This window comes from Chaetodon trifascialis, chromosome 15, assembly GCF_039877785.1.
Source record: "Chaetodon trifascialis isolate fChaTrf1 chromosome 15, fChaTrf1.hap1, whole genome shotgun sequence".
In the NCBI taxonomy this organism is placed as follows: domain Eukaryota; kingdom Metazoa; phylum Chordata; class Actinopteri; order Chaetodontiformes; family Chaetodontidae; genus Chaetodon; species Chaetodon trifascialis.
The window spans coordinates 17,026,587-17,043,560 of NC_092070.1; the positions used below are offsets into that span (position 1 = coordinate 17,026,587).

The following is a 16,974-nucleotide window of genomic DNA, read 5'->3' on the forward strand; positions in this document are numbered from 1 at the left end:
CACTGAAGTAATAATCAGACACAAATATGTCTGTTATCTCTGTGTCCTGGATTCATGAGATGTGAGATGAACACGAGGAGTAAAATAAAATCTCCTGACAGTTACAACATTTTGGTGAACATTATTGTTTTAAATGATGTTTTCAACAAAGCAAATAAATGAAAACACTTTTGTTGTCCACAGTTTTTGGTCTGTTTACTTTTTATTGAATGAGTCTGGACAAACGCAGCAGTTGCAAAGCTGATACAACACCTCCACCTCACTGTCACAACATTTATTACAAGCATGCAGACACATCTTTTCTAACATGTCAACCTTGTCATGAGCAAAGAGCACAAAGAGTAAAGAAGCAGCTTTGAAATGCTCATTCTGCTCCTCTGCTATTCTTGAGTGGGACAGTGGGACTTGTTGATGTCTTTCTGTGAAGTCTGGGAGCCCAAAGACACTTTACATGTGTAAACCTTATCCATGTCCCAGTCTGACGTCTGGATGGCCAGAGAGCTGCTGATTCGGAAAGTCTGGTCTGCTTGCTGAACAGCGGTGCTGGTGGAGATCCCGCTGCTCACTGGACTCCCACCAGACAACCAGCTCACATCTGCAAAAGGCACAGACTGACTGGACAGACAGACCAGAGTGGCTTTGTTGGACTGGAGCTCAGCACGGGACGGAGGGAAGACTGTGAAGACAGGAGGAGGGAGGCTGGAGCCTGAAAATACATGGAGGACATTCATCAAATAACTCCAAATCGAATCACTGATACAAAGCATGACAGCAGCAGATTATTGACCTGTTTTCTTCAACAATACAACAAACACAGTGAAGAAGTGAAGAAGCGTTTTAAATGAGTGAAAACATTTTGAAATCATCACCTAAAATATGAGCACTCTTCCTGTTTCAAACAAAGTCTATCAGTTACAAACTTAGAAATACTTGGATTCATTCAGGATCATTTTTATGTTGAACAAATTCATGAAGTCACTTTCTGTGTCTCACAAATGGCACGACAGTAAATCAGTGGTCATTTAGCTGTTTTGCTGTTGTCTGTCTAATCATCGAGAGAAAAAACAATATTCATGTATATAAAAAACTTCAAACAATTTCCTAAACTTTAAAAGATTAGTAAGTAAACATTAATAAATTAAACTCAGTAATCTAGTCTTGATATAACAGAATAAATTACATTTGACAGATTATTTAGCATTTGGTTTTACAATGATACAAAAGTGTCATCAGTCTTGAAAATATAAAATAATTTTGTACAGATTTTGCCAAAATGTTAAAATTGCTCAGCCATCAAAACACTTCAGAGTATTTGTAGATATCATTGAACATATTTTGATCATTAGCAGATCTTTACTTTGTCCTCAAAGACACAGTCTGGCATCAATGCAGATGAAAAGAAGTCAAAGTGAAATTCACTCAACAACATGTTTGACTTTCTAAACAGTCAGCCTGATATGAATTGATGATTTTGACTGAATTTGACTCAGAAACAGAGAATCTGTCTTGTTTTGTGATCAGTTAAAAAGTACTTACTTGTCACAATCAGCTTGGTGCCTTGTCCGAATACCACAGTGATTCAGTTTGTACACATGGCCGTACAAAAACCTCCTGACTCTCACTGATGAGGGGAGTGGAACTGAAACATCCTGTTGAGACCAACTTTCACTGTCAACATCTCATTCACTTCATCAGTCTGCTTCTGCTCACAGACACTGCTGGACTTGAGGACTGATTCTCAGTCTTCTGCTGCATCCTTTTGTTTTCATGCTGGACATGTTCAAAGTCCAGATATCATCAGTCAATTCAGTCCAACGTTAATGAGGAACATCATTCAGACAATGCAGCTGAACTTGGTTGGCCGTTATTGACTGCAGGGATGGGATAACAGTCATTTTCTGTTTCACTTGCTGCAGCCAAAAGTCGTCTTCAAACGATCAGATTTAACCAAAGCAGCTGATATAATGTCAGAGACATAATGACTCACAAAAATGGCTCCTGCTGTACTGAACTTATCAGGCTGTGGATTTGGTCCTGTAACAGTGTTCACCCTGTGTTTTGTTGACTTTGTTGGAGACCCACAGACCCACTGCTGTATGTGCAAATATACTCAATATGTTCTTCTTATGACCTCATTAAAACTCAATATGTAGAAAAGTGAAAGATGTTTTGACACATGGTGACATTTCTGATGTTTGAGGTCAATTAAACGTCAGAGAGGTCAAACTCCCTGTTAGACCTCTTATGAACAGACTGTTATAAAACTGCAATAACATGAACTTCTGGAGACTGATTTGATGTTTGGGAGGTGAAATGCTGCATAAAAAGTGCTGACAGCACCAATCACACAGATGGAGCTGATTCAAATCCATTGTATTTAATCTGGTTTCACAGACGGAGTCTCTGAGACCACAAACAGAAGTGATTCATCATTTCCACTGACTGATCAATACAGATATTGACCACATATATTTATCCCCAACAGTAAGAATGAAATTCTCTGTTTATCTTTGTTTATCAGTAGTTGGTGTTTTTACTGTGTCGTGCAAATGAAAAGAATTAAATGAAAAGAAGAAAACAACAAATGCTAAATCTAATTATTTCATCAATTTCAGTGTTGAGAGAGATTTGGATGAAAATTTTATAAGACACTGGTTTTTCAAGATCAGATTGATGACGCTGGTTTGAGTTTTTGACAGTCTCATGTAGGGTAGTTATAGAGAGCATTAGTTCATGTGTCAGAGAGTCAGAAAGCAGAAGTAGTTAGTGAGGAGGTTTTTGTCACAGTGAAAATCACTGTGATACAGCTGCATCAACAGAGTCGTCCCATGTTTGACAGTAATAGACAGCAGAGTCTCCTGCCTCTGCCCTCTTAATGATGAACTGGTAATCTGTGTTTGATGAGGCTTTAGAGTTGAATCTGTCTGAGGAGAATCCTGTTCCAAAGATGAGTGAACTGCTCCCGTAGGAAAATCTCAGAACATACTGAGGAGCTTCACCAGGAACCTGTTTAAACCAACGGACAGAATTTCCATCATATCTCTGAATGTTGCAGTTGAGAACAACCTCTTGTCCTGGAGAAACTGTGTGGACAGCAGGCGTCTGGGTCAGCACAATCACTGCATCGACATCTGTCAACAAACAGAGAAAAATCCATGAGTGAAAGGTTTGTGTGTGAAAATATGAGCTATAAAAGCAATGAGAAGAATATCTTACATGTTAGAGCAGTGATGAGAGTGCAGAGGGTCCCCAGCATGTTGTCAGTGTGTGCTGTAAACGTCCCTTACTGTCCAGCTGAGAGGTGAGCAGGGTTGGAGTGTGAGGAGAAGAGAGACTGAAGCTTATAAAGACACTGAGGAGAGGAGAAGAGGAGGAGGAGGAGGAGGAGGAGGAGGAGGAGGAGGAGGAGGAGTTTACATCAGTGTTAATATTCTCAGAGGTGGTACAAATGTTCTTCTAAAGGTGCTGTTTGAGTCAAAAGACAAAGAAAATATGATCACATAAATAAATATAAGATAAGATAAATATGATGTTGTTGGATTTCAGATTGATAGTTTCTCACACTTGTTTATGACAGTATGAGCAGGAAACAGTTTTCAGTAACAATCATGTTTACACACCAGGAATTTGGTTTTCTGTTGCTCTCAAAGTATGTACAAAGAAATAGAGATACAGCTCCGAACAACGCTGAACAAAGGTCAAAATAAACATTTAACTATCCGTACATAGAACGAACAAAACAATCTTTTTACAACCACAATGTTGCCGGTCCGCCAGAACATTTTGTGAGTAAAGAAACTATGAACACAGCACCAGGTGTGAATCCTAATTTATTCTGGATGAGGGAGGAATGTTTTTACTGGTCCACTTCTTCAACAAGTTTATTATGATTAATATTATTATTGTAAAAGAATGAATGCAACATACTTGTAAATATCTACCTTTGTCAATTCTTGTGGAAAGAAAACAAAATTCTTACTAAAACAAATGATTGGACATAGTGGGATGTAGGGTTGGGCGGTACCGTGGGCCCCGGGTCCCAACATTTAATTGTCAATTAATGAATGATTCCGTATTTTACGGGAGGGGTGGCAACCCTACCTATAATTGACCTTGAACAGCCAATTATGTGGAGAGATTGCTGCCCCATACAAAATAAAACAAACATAGAACAGAAATATGTCAGCTAAGACGCGACATTGATGATCCGTTAATGTCAAGAAGCACCCAACAAGCCATAGCTTCGATGAGCCATAGACGAACGCAGTTCAATTCGCCTGATCTAACAAGCAATTGATGAAGCACTGAAAAAACACTTTAAAAACCTTTTCATGGTCATTTTTTTAAGCCGAATTACTCAGCAGAGCATACTGATTACTTTCCCAGATCGAAAACACGCGGACCGACACAGATTTAGGAGAAAAGCGAGATAACTTTAAATTTATAGATTTTTGACTGGGGTTCGGCGAGCCCCGCAGCGTCCCGTTAGAGTCCTCACTTCGGGACGAAAGCGACTGCCATACTGTCAAAAACAGTTATATTTCTCCGTAGATTTTACAAATACATCATAAACTATCACTGAGTTTTAGGCATGTTATTCAAATGTGTACTTTTTGCATAGTGAGTCTTACCTGGCCACAGTTTCATGCAAACGATGTCCTCGTGCGCCTGAGGTGAACGGCAGAGTCCCGTGATCTTGCTGGGCAGGTGGAGGTCTGCTAGAAGAGTTCAATTAACTTCAACTTGAAAAAAGCGCGGAAACTCATTAAAAACCCATGATAATCCATTCAGTTAACTTCAGAAAATACGTGCGGGCATTTCAACCAACACGCATGCGCCCGCAATGTGACGTCACGCGCAGTGTTGAACTTTAAATCCGAGCCGACTGCCATCTTTTTACCTCGGAGCCGAGACGTCCAGTAAGTACATTTAAAATTATTTTAGCTTAGTTAGTTCATCTGTTGGTAATGTGCATTGGTCGTCTAATGTCTCTCCATCTCAAATGATCCGTCAAGATATTAAACCTGTGATGAATATTTCATGTTCGTTCTTTTTCGGAAATACTTTAGCATGTAGCGCTAGCTAGCTAGCGCCGCCAGAGTGAAACAGCAAGTTAATGTAGGGTTGAGCCTCATATTCGACTGTAACAAGTATTCGGCACCGACAGTGTACTCTTATAGGAGTGAAACAGTGCGCGACTTGTCTTTTATTATTACGGAAAAATGTGTCAACTGTGGGAATATTATATCTGGATCAACCCGCTAATATACGTGACGTTGCGACTTGTACAAGAGGCTTTGCTCGCACTCAAACAACCTGGCACAGGATTGACAAGGCAGCGAAATAACAGAGCAACTTATGTTCCACGAGGAAGAGGAGTGGAAAAACACTGACCACCTCCGTAGTGTATGGATATTTTTTATGTAGAGTTAGGTGCTGTATAAACACGTAGTGATAGGTGATTGTTTTCAGGTGTGCCGTTACACTCTGTATCCATGGCAACGCGTAGCAGTGGGGTTGAACGGCCACGCAGCCCATCGGCTGCGTGTGGGGTTTTTTTGGCCAGTGGGAAAGGAGCCCTATGCCGTTTGAAAGCGGGTCGACCGAGTTTAAATAAAAAAAAAAAATAAAAAAAACGTGTCAGCCCGGTAACTATGAGCCGCTTCCCCAATGAAATAAGCGGGGTCGATGCGGGTTTTTTAATGCTAGTCGACCCGCTAGAGATCGGCATATAGCTCCTTTCCTATGGACCAAAAAAACCCGGGTCTGATCTTCATCTGGCAGCTGCCACCATAGACATAATATACGTAGACGCCTCATTGACTGACGCTTCCTAGGGTGCTTTTCATTGCATTTAATTGTGCCTCCTCGTCTCCTCTCTCCTTCGTCGACCCGGAAGTCGTTTCCCCTCCGCCATGATGAAGGATCTTCCAATTGCTTAAATGCACCTGAAGGAGACGAGGAGCGAGGAGAGAGGAGGCTTCGGAAGGAGATCAGAGTGAGGATACACCGGTGTAGCCTACGCGGAAGTCTTTTATTATTTAAGGGGCGTGTCGTATGTGGCACACGTTTGAATCATGGCGGGAGCAGGTCTTCACAAATGTAATCTTGATTCTTGTTTCAACTGTGGCCTTTTAACAATTGTATCTGTCACCAAGAAATTAATGAAAATTCTTGGTATATATTTACGTTTTTTTAAAGCAAGGCTACAAGGCTGTTGGTTTAATCTACCACACACCCGTCCTCTATTATGCCTCTAACGGCATATAATTGAAACCTCATCAATAGCAATCAGGAGTAGAACAGTCTGACTGCAGATCTGACCATAATATCACGTTTTACAGCTTTTACAGCTGTGCAAACGTCATCAGTAATTGACGTCGCTTCGGACTGACGCTGTGGAGCGAGGATTTTTCATTTCGGAGTTTCGTTTCCTCCGTCCTCACGTCCCTTCCTCGCATCCCTCTTTCATGTCCTCGCTGGGCGGAGCTAAGACGCGAGGAGAGGAAGCGAGTGGAGGAGACGAGGAGACCAATTTATGTAATGAAAAGCACCCCGTTTCGCTCCGTGCACAATATGGCGACCGTTGACCTTTGAACTTGAGTGTGCGGGGCAGTACTTCCGGGCAATACTTCCGGTGCGCGTCCGACAGCAAGAGACAACAGCAACCGAGAACCAGAGATAAGCAGAGAGAAAGTTTTTCACAATGAGTGTTTTTAGGATTAAGGAGAGGCGATGTGCATTTCAGAGGGTGAGAACTCGGCACTTCATTGGCCTGGAAAAGTAAGCTTTAAAATTCCAGATCATTCCAGCGTCTTACACTACCCTGTTAAGCTTGCAACTGGGGCTGGGAAGCTAAATAAAATAAAATAAATAAATAAAATAGGGGCATAGTTGCTCTCTTTACGTTGACTTTGGTTGGCTCTGGTGCTAGCGGAGACCCACCCAAGATGGCGGCGATGCCTGATTATGCTCCAGCACGTAATGAGGCGTCTACGTATATTATGTCTATGGCTGCCACCGCTGTGCGTTGCCATGGATACAAAATGTAACGGTACACACATCACTCATGAGAAGCTCTCTTTTGTCGCTGTCTTGTCAGTGCTGTGCCATGTGGCTTCTGTTTTTACAATGTAATCACTTACCATTCAGATGAGTGACATGGCCAAGTGTGTCCACTTTATAATAAAGTCGTGTTTATTTCATGTTAGGATACATTAAAATCTGAAAGCTTTAAATTGTGAACTGTGCAATTTTTCAGAGACTTGTGGTGATGCACAGTATTTTGCACATCTAAAAATACACATACACAATAAGGAAACTGAACTTAGTGTGTTTTGTGCTGATAATGGTTGTATTTCTTTCTTTCTTTCTTTCTTTCTTTCTTTCTTTCTTTCTTTCTTTCTTTCTTTCTTTCTTTCTTTCTTCTGTACAGGGTTACTTCACTTCAGTGTAGGCTGTGCTGTTTGGGGCAACTGCCCCTCAATGAGGTGGTCCTGCAAGTGTTTCTGCTCGCTGAACCAACGCACACTAATTGTCCATTATCTGTCCACCTTGTTTTCATTTTCTGACTTATTTCTATTGCTCTGTTTGGAGGAACACTAATCCATGTGATGTTATAGAGAAATTGTCAAGAGAGTGGACATTTCAGTAATGTTTGAATGTTTTCATTTTCAACATTTTGAGCAAGTTTCTCAGATACGTTTTTTTTGTTTGTTTTTATGACTCTTTGCAATTTACTGCAGCAACTCAGAACATTCACTCAGAAAGGACCCTGTTGAACTCGGAGAGTTATTGTTTTTCCCCAAAGGAAGGCTCTTCTTTTTATGTATTATATTATTATTATTATTTGTGTGGGACAATGTAATTTCAGTCTGTGAGCAGTCCCAAGCAAAAGTGTGTTAGAGGGTGTAAGGGCTATTTTTTAACATGTCCCAAAGAAGGTCTTTTTTGATGTCTTGACATCCATTGACACTTATTTTGAAGCAAGGCTGCTTGAAGTTGGACTTGTTGGGGGTTAAATAAAGGTCCTTATTGAATTGTCTGTTCAGCTATTTTTTCTTGGGTTAATATTTAGTTTGTCTAATTCTCATGGAGATTCTTTGTAGATATTATTTTGCTTAAAATTTTGAAATCTAGCAATTTCTGTAAACTCAAGTAACTTGGCAATAAAGCATGAGAAAAAATAATAATGTTGCCCTAACTTGATAAAATAAGTTCAACCAACATCTTTTTTTAGTTCTCTTAAGTAATGTTTTCCTGTCCACATTACTTGATACAGAAAGTTGAGTCAACAAATGGCAAGTTGTATCAATTATGTATTCCATGTTGAGCCAACTTGATTCACAGTTGTAGGAACTTGATCAAATAAATTCAACCAAGATCTCAAAGTTATCTCAAATAATATTTTTAAGTTCAACTTACTTGATACAGGAAGTTGAGTCAACAGACTGTATGTTGCATGAACTCATGTTTTGAAGTGTAAAAAACTTGACTCTATAAGTTGACTCAAATTAACTCAGTCAAAGCAACAAGATGACTTGACATAGTTAAGTCGGGTCACCTAATCTTTTTTTTTTTTTTTTTTTACAGTGCATGCTTCCCGTGAAATTATTTTCTCCGCATTTATTCCATCCTCGGTCTGTCGATCCTCCGCGGCAGACCAGGAGCGGTGGGCTGCCAGCTGCCAGCCGCCAGCCGGCGCCGGCGCCCGGGGACCAGTTCTCCTTCGGTGCTTCGGTTCTCCTTCCTTTGGTGATCTTCTTGTATGATTTTAGTGGGAGTTATTTAAGGAGGAAACCTTAGGTTCATGCAAACTCCACACAGAAAGGCCCCCTTTTTTCCTCGAGCAGCAGGCACCGAAGGCGTGGTGGAGGACACGCCACCAGCGCCCACAGCGGGATTCCGGGGGCCTTCTAGCTGTGAGGCGACAAGTGTGACCACTTGTGCAACCGTGCTACCCTACAAATAAGTGTCAGACATTATTATGGAAAGAATCCATACAGAGATACTTCTTTGTTGATGAGTAAGATCTGTTTTGCTTAAGCAGAAACAGCTGTTGTAGCGCTGTTTCTGCGCCACCAGACTCCATTCAATAAAACAGTCATTTTAGCATTTTTAAAAAAACTTCTTCAAATGCATCAAAAACAAAATAATACTCGACAAAAACCTTCTTGGATCACCTTTTTAATGTTTCGGCAACAATTACTAACTCTGGATTGGTTGAAATAAACTTTCAATTCACCGAATGGTTGAGAGGAGCGAGAGAGCTGGCTGACGTCAGAGAAGCAGCGGGGAAACAGCACATTGAGTCGGAATGTTTAATATTTTGTGTGTTTACCTTTTGTCATGTTTCACTCATGTGTAGAACAATCCTGCAGAAAATGGGATTGACAAAAAATGATTGACAGGTGCTGATGTTTTTTTTTTTGTTTGTTTTTTCCTGTTTGATTACATTCTGTGTTAGATTTAAATTGTTAATTAAAAATATTGTGTTCTAAATTAAAATTTTATAACCTTGTTACATTCCATTTCTTATTTACAGTATAAGTAAACTTTTGAACTACTTTTCAGTGACAACACAATTATCTTATTTTTTCTGTGGGGTAGTTACAGAGAACATTAGTTCATGTATCAGAGAGTCAGAAAGCAGAAGTAGTTAGTGAGGAGGTTTTTGTCACAGTGTAAATCACTGTGATACCCACTCTTTAGCAGAGTTGTCCCATGTAGCACAGTAATAGACAGCAGAGTCTCCTGCCTCTGCCCTCTTAATGATGAACTGGTAATCTGTGTTTGATGAGGCTTTAGAGTTGAATCTGTCTGAGGAGAATCCTGTTCCAAAGCTGAGTGAACTGTCCCCGTAGTAAAAATACAGAACATACTGAGGAGCTTCACCAGGAACCTGTTTGTACCAAAAGACATATTTGTTTTCATCATATCTCTGAATGTTGCAGTTGAGAACAACCTCTTGTTCTGGAGAAACTGTGTGAACAGCAGGCGTCTGGGTCAGCACTTTCGCTGCATCAACATCTGTCAACAAAGAGAGAAAAATCCATGAGTGAAAGGTTTGTGTGTGAAAATATGAGCTATAAAAGCAATGAGAAGAATATCTTACATGTTAGAGCAGTGATGAGAGTGCAGAGGGTCCCCAGCATGTTGTCAGTGTGTGCTGTAAACGTCCCTTACTGTCCAGCTGAGAGGTGAGCAGGGTTGGAGTGTGAGGAGAAGAGAGACTGAAGCTTATAAAGACACTGAGGAGAGGAGGAGGAGGAGGAGGAGGAGGAGGAGGAGGAGGAGGAGGAGGAGGAGTTTCAACACTCAACACTGGTTTCATTCACAGATAAAATAAATTGTGTTTGTGGTTTCACATTGTTGGCATGAAATGGTTCAATCACACAATCTCATATTTCATAACCTTAATGTTTATGAACAGATGGTGTTTGGAGGTGTGTTGATGTCCTTTGCACGAGTATTTTTAACTCCAGTCAGATCATCATCAGTGCATCACTTCATGTTTATCCTTTATCGTTATCAGTGAACATTCTTTTTTTTTTTAATCAGAATATGTGTTCACCTCTGATCTCAGTCCTTTGTCTGACTAGAGTTCAGCTGTAGGTGGTTCAGCCTTCACCACTCAACAAAGGAGTCCACGATGACAAAGGTCTCAAGTGTAGAGGGTGAACAGAGATGGTGACAGTCATGTCCCCTGTGGGGCCCGAATGTCATTCACCACAGTATCAGACACGCAGCCCTGTTGTCTAAGTCAGAGGTGGACCCAGATGTCGTCAACATTCAAAGCTCAGCCTCATCTGAGGGGGGTCCAGAGCCATACTCCCCCACAGAGATTTTTTTTCTCATTTATGGTTCCTCTATGAACTATTTTTCTAGCCATTTGAGACAATAAAAATCTGGACATCAATGTTCAGATTTATATTCAAGAAATCTAAATGTTGGCCATTTATATTCATATTTGAAGATCTTTATATTGAATAATAATAATAATACATTTTATTTAGTGACTGTGCTTTGTCGTCTTGCAGGTTCCCATGGAGGCTCCTTGGCCCTGCCTGACATCCACTGCAACTGCTACTGCTGTTATTACATCCACTGTCACTGTTACTGTGACTGCATGTCTGTCTCTCTGTCTCTGTCTCTCTCTCTCTCTCTCTCTCTCTCTCTGACTGCTTTTTTGTCTGTCTGTCTGTCTGTCTGTCTGTCTGTCTGTCTGTCTGTCTGTCTGTCTGTCTGTGTCTGTCTGTCTGTCTGTCTCACTCTCCCTCTCTTGCTCTTCCTCTCTCACCCAACCGGTCGAGGCAGATGGCCGCCCACCCAGAGTCTGGTTCTGCTCGAGGTTTCTGCCTGTTAAAAGGAAGTTTTTCCTTGCCACTGTCGCCAAGTGCTTGCTCATGGGGGAATTGTTGGTTTCTTTGTAGATAAAAGAGCTTGGTCTGTACCAGCTCTATATGGAAAGTGTCCTGAGACAACTTCTGTTGTGATTTGGCGCTATACAAATAAAATTGAATTGAATTGAGATTGAATTGAATTTAGAAGCGCCTTTCAAAATACTCAAGGACACTTTACACAAAAACACAAGCGAAATACACAGAATAAATAAGAGCACAATGATTAAAAACACATCAAGTTAAAAACAGGCTAAAAGGAGAACTGAAATTAAAGAGAGAAGGCAGTCTGGAACAGATGAGTTTTGAGTCTGGATTTGAAGATGGGGAGAGAATCGGTGTTTCTGATGTCAGGTGGCAGTGAATTCCAAAGTTGGGGAGCGGAGCGACTGAAAGCTCTGCTCCCCATGGGTGCAGAGGTTGTGGATGGCCTTAAATGTATACAGCAGGATTTTGAAAGTGATTCAAAATTTGACCGGGAGCCAGTGAAGCTGCTGCAGGATGGGGGTAATATGGTGCGAGGAGAGAGTTCTGGTAATAATGCCGGCTGAAGAGTTTTGAACCAGTTGAAGTTTATGGAGGGACTTGTGAGGGACACTGAAAAGGAGTGAATTACAGTACTCAAGGCGGGAGGTGACAAGGCTGTGAACCAGGATGGCAGTGGTGTGAGGGTTGAGAGAGGGGCGGAGACGATTAATGTTACGTAGATGGAAATAGGCAGACCGGGTAATGCTATTGATGTGAGAGTGGAAAGATAGTGAGCTGTCGAGGATGACACCCAGACTCTTAACCTGAGGGGAGGGGGACACTGTGGAGCTGTCAATGTTGAGGGAGAAACTGTTGGTTTTGGATATGGTTGATTTAGTACCAATGAGAACAAGTTCGGTCTTGTTACTGTTGAGTTTAAGGAAGTTGGAGGTGAACCAGGATTTGATCTCAGAGAGACAGAGGGTGAGGGAAGAGGGTGGGAGAGTGGAGGTCGTTTTACTGGAAAGATAGAGCTCGGTGTCATCCACGAAGCAGTGGAAATGGATATGAAATTTACGGAAGATATTACCAAGAGGTAGAAGATAAATGATGAAGAGAAGGGGCCCCAGGACAGAGCCCTGGGGCACACCAGAAGAGACGGGGGAGGGCTGGGAAGTGAAGGATTTGAGTTGGATGAATTGAGTGCCATTTATTCTATACGTATCACTCCAAATTGTATGTAATCTCACTATTAGCACTGAAATCCTTGATTTCAGGTGACTGGGGTTGGAAATAACTCACTGAAGTGGCATTTCAGCATATTCAGAATTTCATTGGCTATTGGGTGCGTCAGTCATCTGCAACATCGGCTCTGACTGGCTCAGTGTTCACACAGAAGAAGAGGAGGCCTTCCTGTTCAACTCAGACTGTGATTGGCTTCTCTGGTTGCTGGGCTCCATGTAGTGAATCGTGATTGGTCAAGTGAGGTGTCATTTGAAACCTGAGACTTTCCAAAAGTTGTAAAGGGGGAAAACAGAAGACAAGTGGAAGACAAGCCCATGGCCCACTAATTTGAAAGGAGAAAACATCTTTCTGTGGATTATTTTCAAGTTTTTGACTAAATATGTTCACAGCAGTGGATCATGTGGATCTTTGTCGATGTTAACAGATGTTTTTTGTTGGAGTGTTATTGATCTGTGGATCACTGAATGACGACAGTCTGCTGTTGCCGTTAATTGTGCCTTCTGTTGTGACTGTACCTTGAAAGGGTTTGCACCAATAGATTCACCAGAATCTCTGCTTTCTAATGGCATAAAATATGACTTTAAACATGAACGTGGCATTTGTGTCAATAGACGGGAAGAAAAATAAACACAAATAAACTCACTGACGGCCCGTGGGCAGGCGAGCTAGCCAGCAATCTTTATTAGTCTCATCACCTCACCATCTCACTGTTACCTGCCTGCTAGTTACAGCTGCAGATTCACAAACCCGAAACATCTGCAGGTGAGTGTGTACTTGCATCACTGTCTGCTTGCATACCAGCAGGGCCGGCCGGACAGTGTTGAACACACTGGAGAAATCAAAGAACATGGCTCTCACTGTGCAGCCCAACCTGTACTTTGGCTGGTGGGCAAACTGAAGGGGGTCCAGTGATGGTCCAGTGATGAGGACCAGCCTCTCCAGAGACTTCATCAGGTGAGAAGTCAGCAGCAGTGGAATGGGCTCATGTGGGCTGTCTTGGAAATGATGCAAGAGACTCCGTGGTCACAGAATCACATGTGATAACATTTTTGTTTCTCACAAACTGGAGCAGGAGCTCGTCAAGAGGAAGCTGACGATGGCAAGAACACAAAAAAACAAGCCAGTGCTCCCTCCTCAGCTAAGCTGTCAATTCCTTTAGGTTCAGAGCTGACAAATCCCTGGTGTCCTACATGTGTGCTGCACAGGGATGGAAGAATCTGTGACCAGCACCAATAAAACACACACACAAAAAAACAAAAAACAAATATATACTTTGCCCTGCGATTGGCTGGCGACTGGTCCAGGGTTTACCCCGCCTCCTGCCCGTTGACAGCCGAGATAGGCTCCGGCCCCCGGCGACCCCGAAAGGGATAAGTGGCATAGAAAATGGATGGATGGAAATATATACTTCAGATGAGATGTTTCACTCAGTTCCTTACTGGCTCTATTATCAGTTGAAGTGTCAGAGAGTCAGAAAGCAGAAGTAGTTAGTGAGGAGGTTTTTGTCACAGTGTAAATCACTGTGATACAGCTGCAGAAGCAGAGCCGTCCCATGTTTCACAGTAATAGACAGCAGAGTCTCCTGCCTCTGCCCTCTTAATGATGAACTGGTAATCTGTGTTTGATGAGGCTTTAGAGTTGAATCTGTCTGAGGAGAATCCTGTTCCAAAGTAGGGTGAACTGTGACTGTGGTAAAATTTCAGAACATACTGAGGAGCTTCACCAGGAACCTGTTTGTACCAACTGACATAATTTCCATCATCTCTCTGAATGTTGCAGTTGAGAACAACCTCTTGTCCTGGAGAAACTGTGTGGACAGCAGGCGTCTGGGTCAGCACGATCACTGCATCAACATCTGTCAACAAAGAGAGAAAAATCCATGAGTGAAAGGTTTGTGTGTGAAAATATGAGCTATAAAAGCAATGAGAAGAATATCTTACATGTTAGAGCAGTGATGAGAGTGCAGAGGGTCCCCAGCATGTTGTCAGTGTGTGCTGTAAACGTCCCTTACTGTCCAGCTGAGAGGTGAGCAGGGTCGGAGTGTGAGGAGAAGAGAGACTGAAGCTTATAAAGACACTGAGGAGAGGAGGAGGAGGAGGAGGAGGAGGAGGAGGAGGAGGAGGAGGAGTTTACATCAGTGTTGATATTCTCAGGGGTGGTACAAATGTTCTTTTTAAGGTGCTGTTTGAATCAAAATATGATCACATAATAAATATGGTGTTGCTGGATTTCAGATTGAGGGTTTCTCACAGTTGTTTATTACAGTATGAGCAGTAAACAGTGTTGAGTAACAATCAGAATCGGCTTCAATGGCCAAGTATGTTTCGACTCACAAAGAATTTGGTTTTCTGTTGCCCTCAATGTACGTACAGAAATAGACATACAGCTCAGAACAAAGCTGAACAACGGTCAACATAAACATTTAACTATGTGTAAATAGAACAAACAAAACAATCTTTTCAAATCACAATGTTGGCAGTCCACCAGACCTCCAGATCATTTGTTGAATAAAGAACATTTAAACACAGCACCAGGTGTGAATCCTGACCTGTAAAGAAAAACAAAACAAAACAAAACAAAACAAAACAAAACAAAACAAAACAAAACAAAACAAAACAAAACAAAACAAAAACTAATTTATTCTGCATGAAAGTGGAGTGTTTTTACTGGTTCACTTCTCCAATTAGTTTATTAATAATAATATTATTACTGTAAAATAATAAATGCAACATACTTGAATATATACCTTTGTCAATTCTGGGGGAAAAAAACAATAAAATTATTCTAATTTTCTAAAACAAATGATTGTGTTATGGTGTGTGATTATGATTTTTCTTTTCTTAGTTGTCTGTGTGTGTTTTTTCTCCCTCTGTGTCTGCAGTGGAGGTGTGGCCTGGCAGTGCTGTGGGCAGACGACGCACCTGAGGCTGACTCCACTAATTTCCACTGCTTTTAAGCAGCGTAGCGGCATCATCCCGCTGCCAGATTATCTCGTGTCTCGCCTTGACTTTCCAGCCATTTCGTCTTTGTGCTCATAGTAACCTTGGATTTAGTTTGTTCATAGTCGCCTGTGTGCGTATCTCGCTTTGGTTTTCTGTGTGTGTATCTCATTGTGGTTTCATTAGGTAGTTCATCTGCAGAGTCGTCTGCTGTCCTACCCGCTCGCCACGGAGTCGTAGAAATTATGTTTAAGGTTGAATTTATGTTTTTCTTGGATTTCGGGTCTTTTTGGTCGTATTTGGTGGTTATTGTTTGGTTGTAATAAACCGTTTGTGTTTTTGAACAGCTCCCTTGTTTCTCGTGCTGTTTTGTTTCTGCCTCTTGGGTCCAAATTAAAATAACTTTGATTTACTAAACATAACAAATTGTACATGATTGGATGTTACACTGAGCTTGTTTGGTGGCTCAATTATCAGTGGACGAGTGTCAGAGACTCAGAAAGCAGAAGTATTTAGTGAGGAGGTTTTTGTCACAGTCTAAATCACTGTGATACCCACTCTTTAGCAGAGTTGTCCCATGTTTTACAGTAATAGACTGCTGAGTCTCCCTCCTCCACATTGCTGATGATCAAACGATAATCTGATTGTGACTGATGAGTAGATGTGAACTTTGGAGACGAGAAACCAGAGCCATAGGTGGGAGAACTATAGCTGTGATAAAACCTCAGAACAAACTGAGGAACTCCTCCTGGAATCTGTTTGTACCAACAAGCATCATAGTTAGTCACAGTGCCCAGGTTACAGTCCATGGTGGCTGTCTCTCCTGTCCTCAGTGTCACAACAGGAGGCTTCTGTGTCACCACCGTCACACCACTCACACCTGGAAACAACAAGATGACATGAAGTCGCGAGAAACACACAGACTGATGAATCCAACATGAGCTGAAAGCTGCAGTAAGTCAGCCTCCTTACATGTTAGAGCAGTGATGAGAGTGCAGAGGGTCCCCAGCATGTTGTCAGTGTGTGCTGAGAATGGCCTTGGAACTTGGAAAGTGAGCTTCCTGCTGACAGATTGGAGGGTTTGGAGGATGAGGAGAGGAGGTGCTGGAGGAGCAATTTAAGACAACACTGAAACTGAGAGTGACTGACAGGAGGAGGAGCTTTGCTTCAATCTGCATGCTTTGCCACATTTCTTGCTCTCTTATCTTCTGTGAAGGGAAAGTCTTGTCTGTCTCCATTATTGTCTCTGTGGACAATGTCTCCCACTGACCCCAAAATATGACAACATGATGATTTGAAAAAGACTTCCTGCACTTTTATTGTCATAGATTTGTTTCTTTGCTCACTTCTTAAGAAAAGGGATTGAATTGAGTTCCCTCTGATTTCACAGAGAGCTGACACTTGACCTCTTCATTTACATGCAG

At 41.7% G+C, this 16,974-nt stretch overlaps 1 protein-coding gene across 1 annotated transcript; it reads right to left on the reverse strand.

Moving 5' to 3' along the window:
• Window positions 1–291: 291 nt before the first annotated feature.
• Window positions 292–16,562, reverse strand: LOC139343613 (immunoglobulin lambda-1 light chain-like). The gene is made up of 4 exons (XM_070981357.1): window positions 16,523–16,562; window positions 16,106–16,430; window positions 1,537–1,571; window positions 292–706 (listed from the first exon to the last, which is right to left on the reverse strand). Exons 1-4 carry the CDS (start codon window positions 16,560–16,562, stop codon window positions 381–383), a joined length of 726 nt encoding a protein of 241 aa, XP_070837458.1. The 3' UTR covers window positions 292–380.
• Window positions 16,563–16,974: the final 412 nt, after the last annotated feature.

Excerpts from the sequence above, each read along its gene's own strand:
- LOC139343613 (XM_070981357.1), bottom strand. The coding sequence starts at position 16,562 with ATGCTGGGGACCCTCTGCACTCTCATCACTGCTCTAACAT. Across the intron at positions 1,572-16,105 it reads GACAACTCTGCTAAAGAGTG|GGTATTCGGACAAGGCACCA; the intron begins GGTATCACAGTG and ends CTGAATCACTGT. Across the intron at positions 707-1,536 it reads CACCAAGCTGATTGTGACAA|GCTCCAGCCTCCCTCCTCCT; the intron begins GTAAGTACTTTT and ends ATGTATTTTCAG.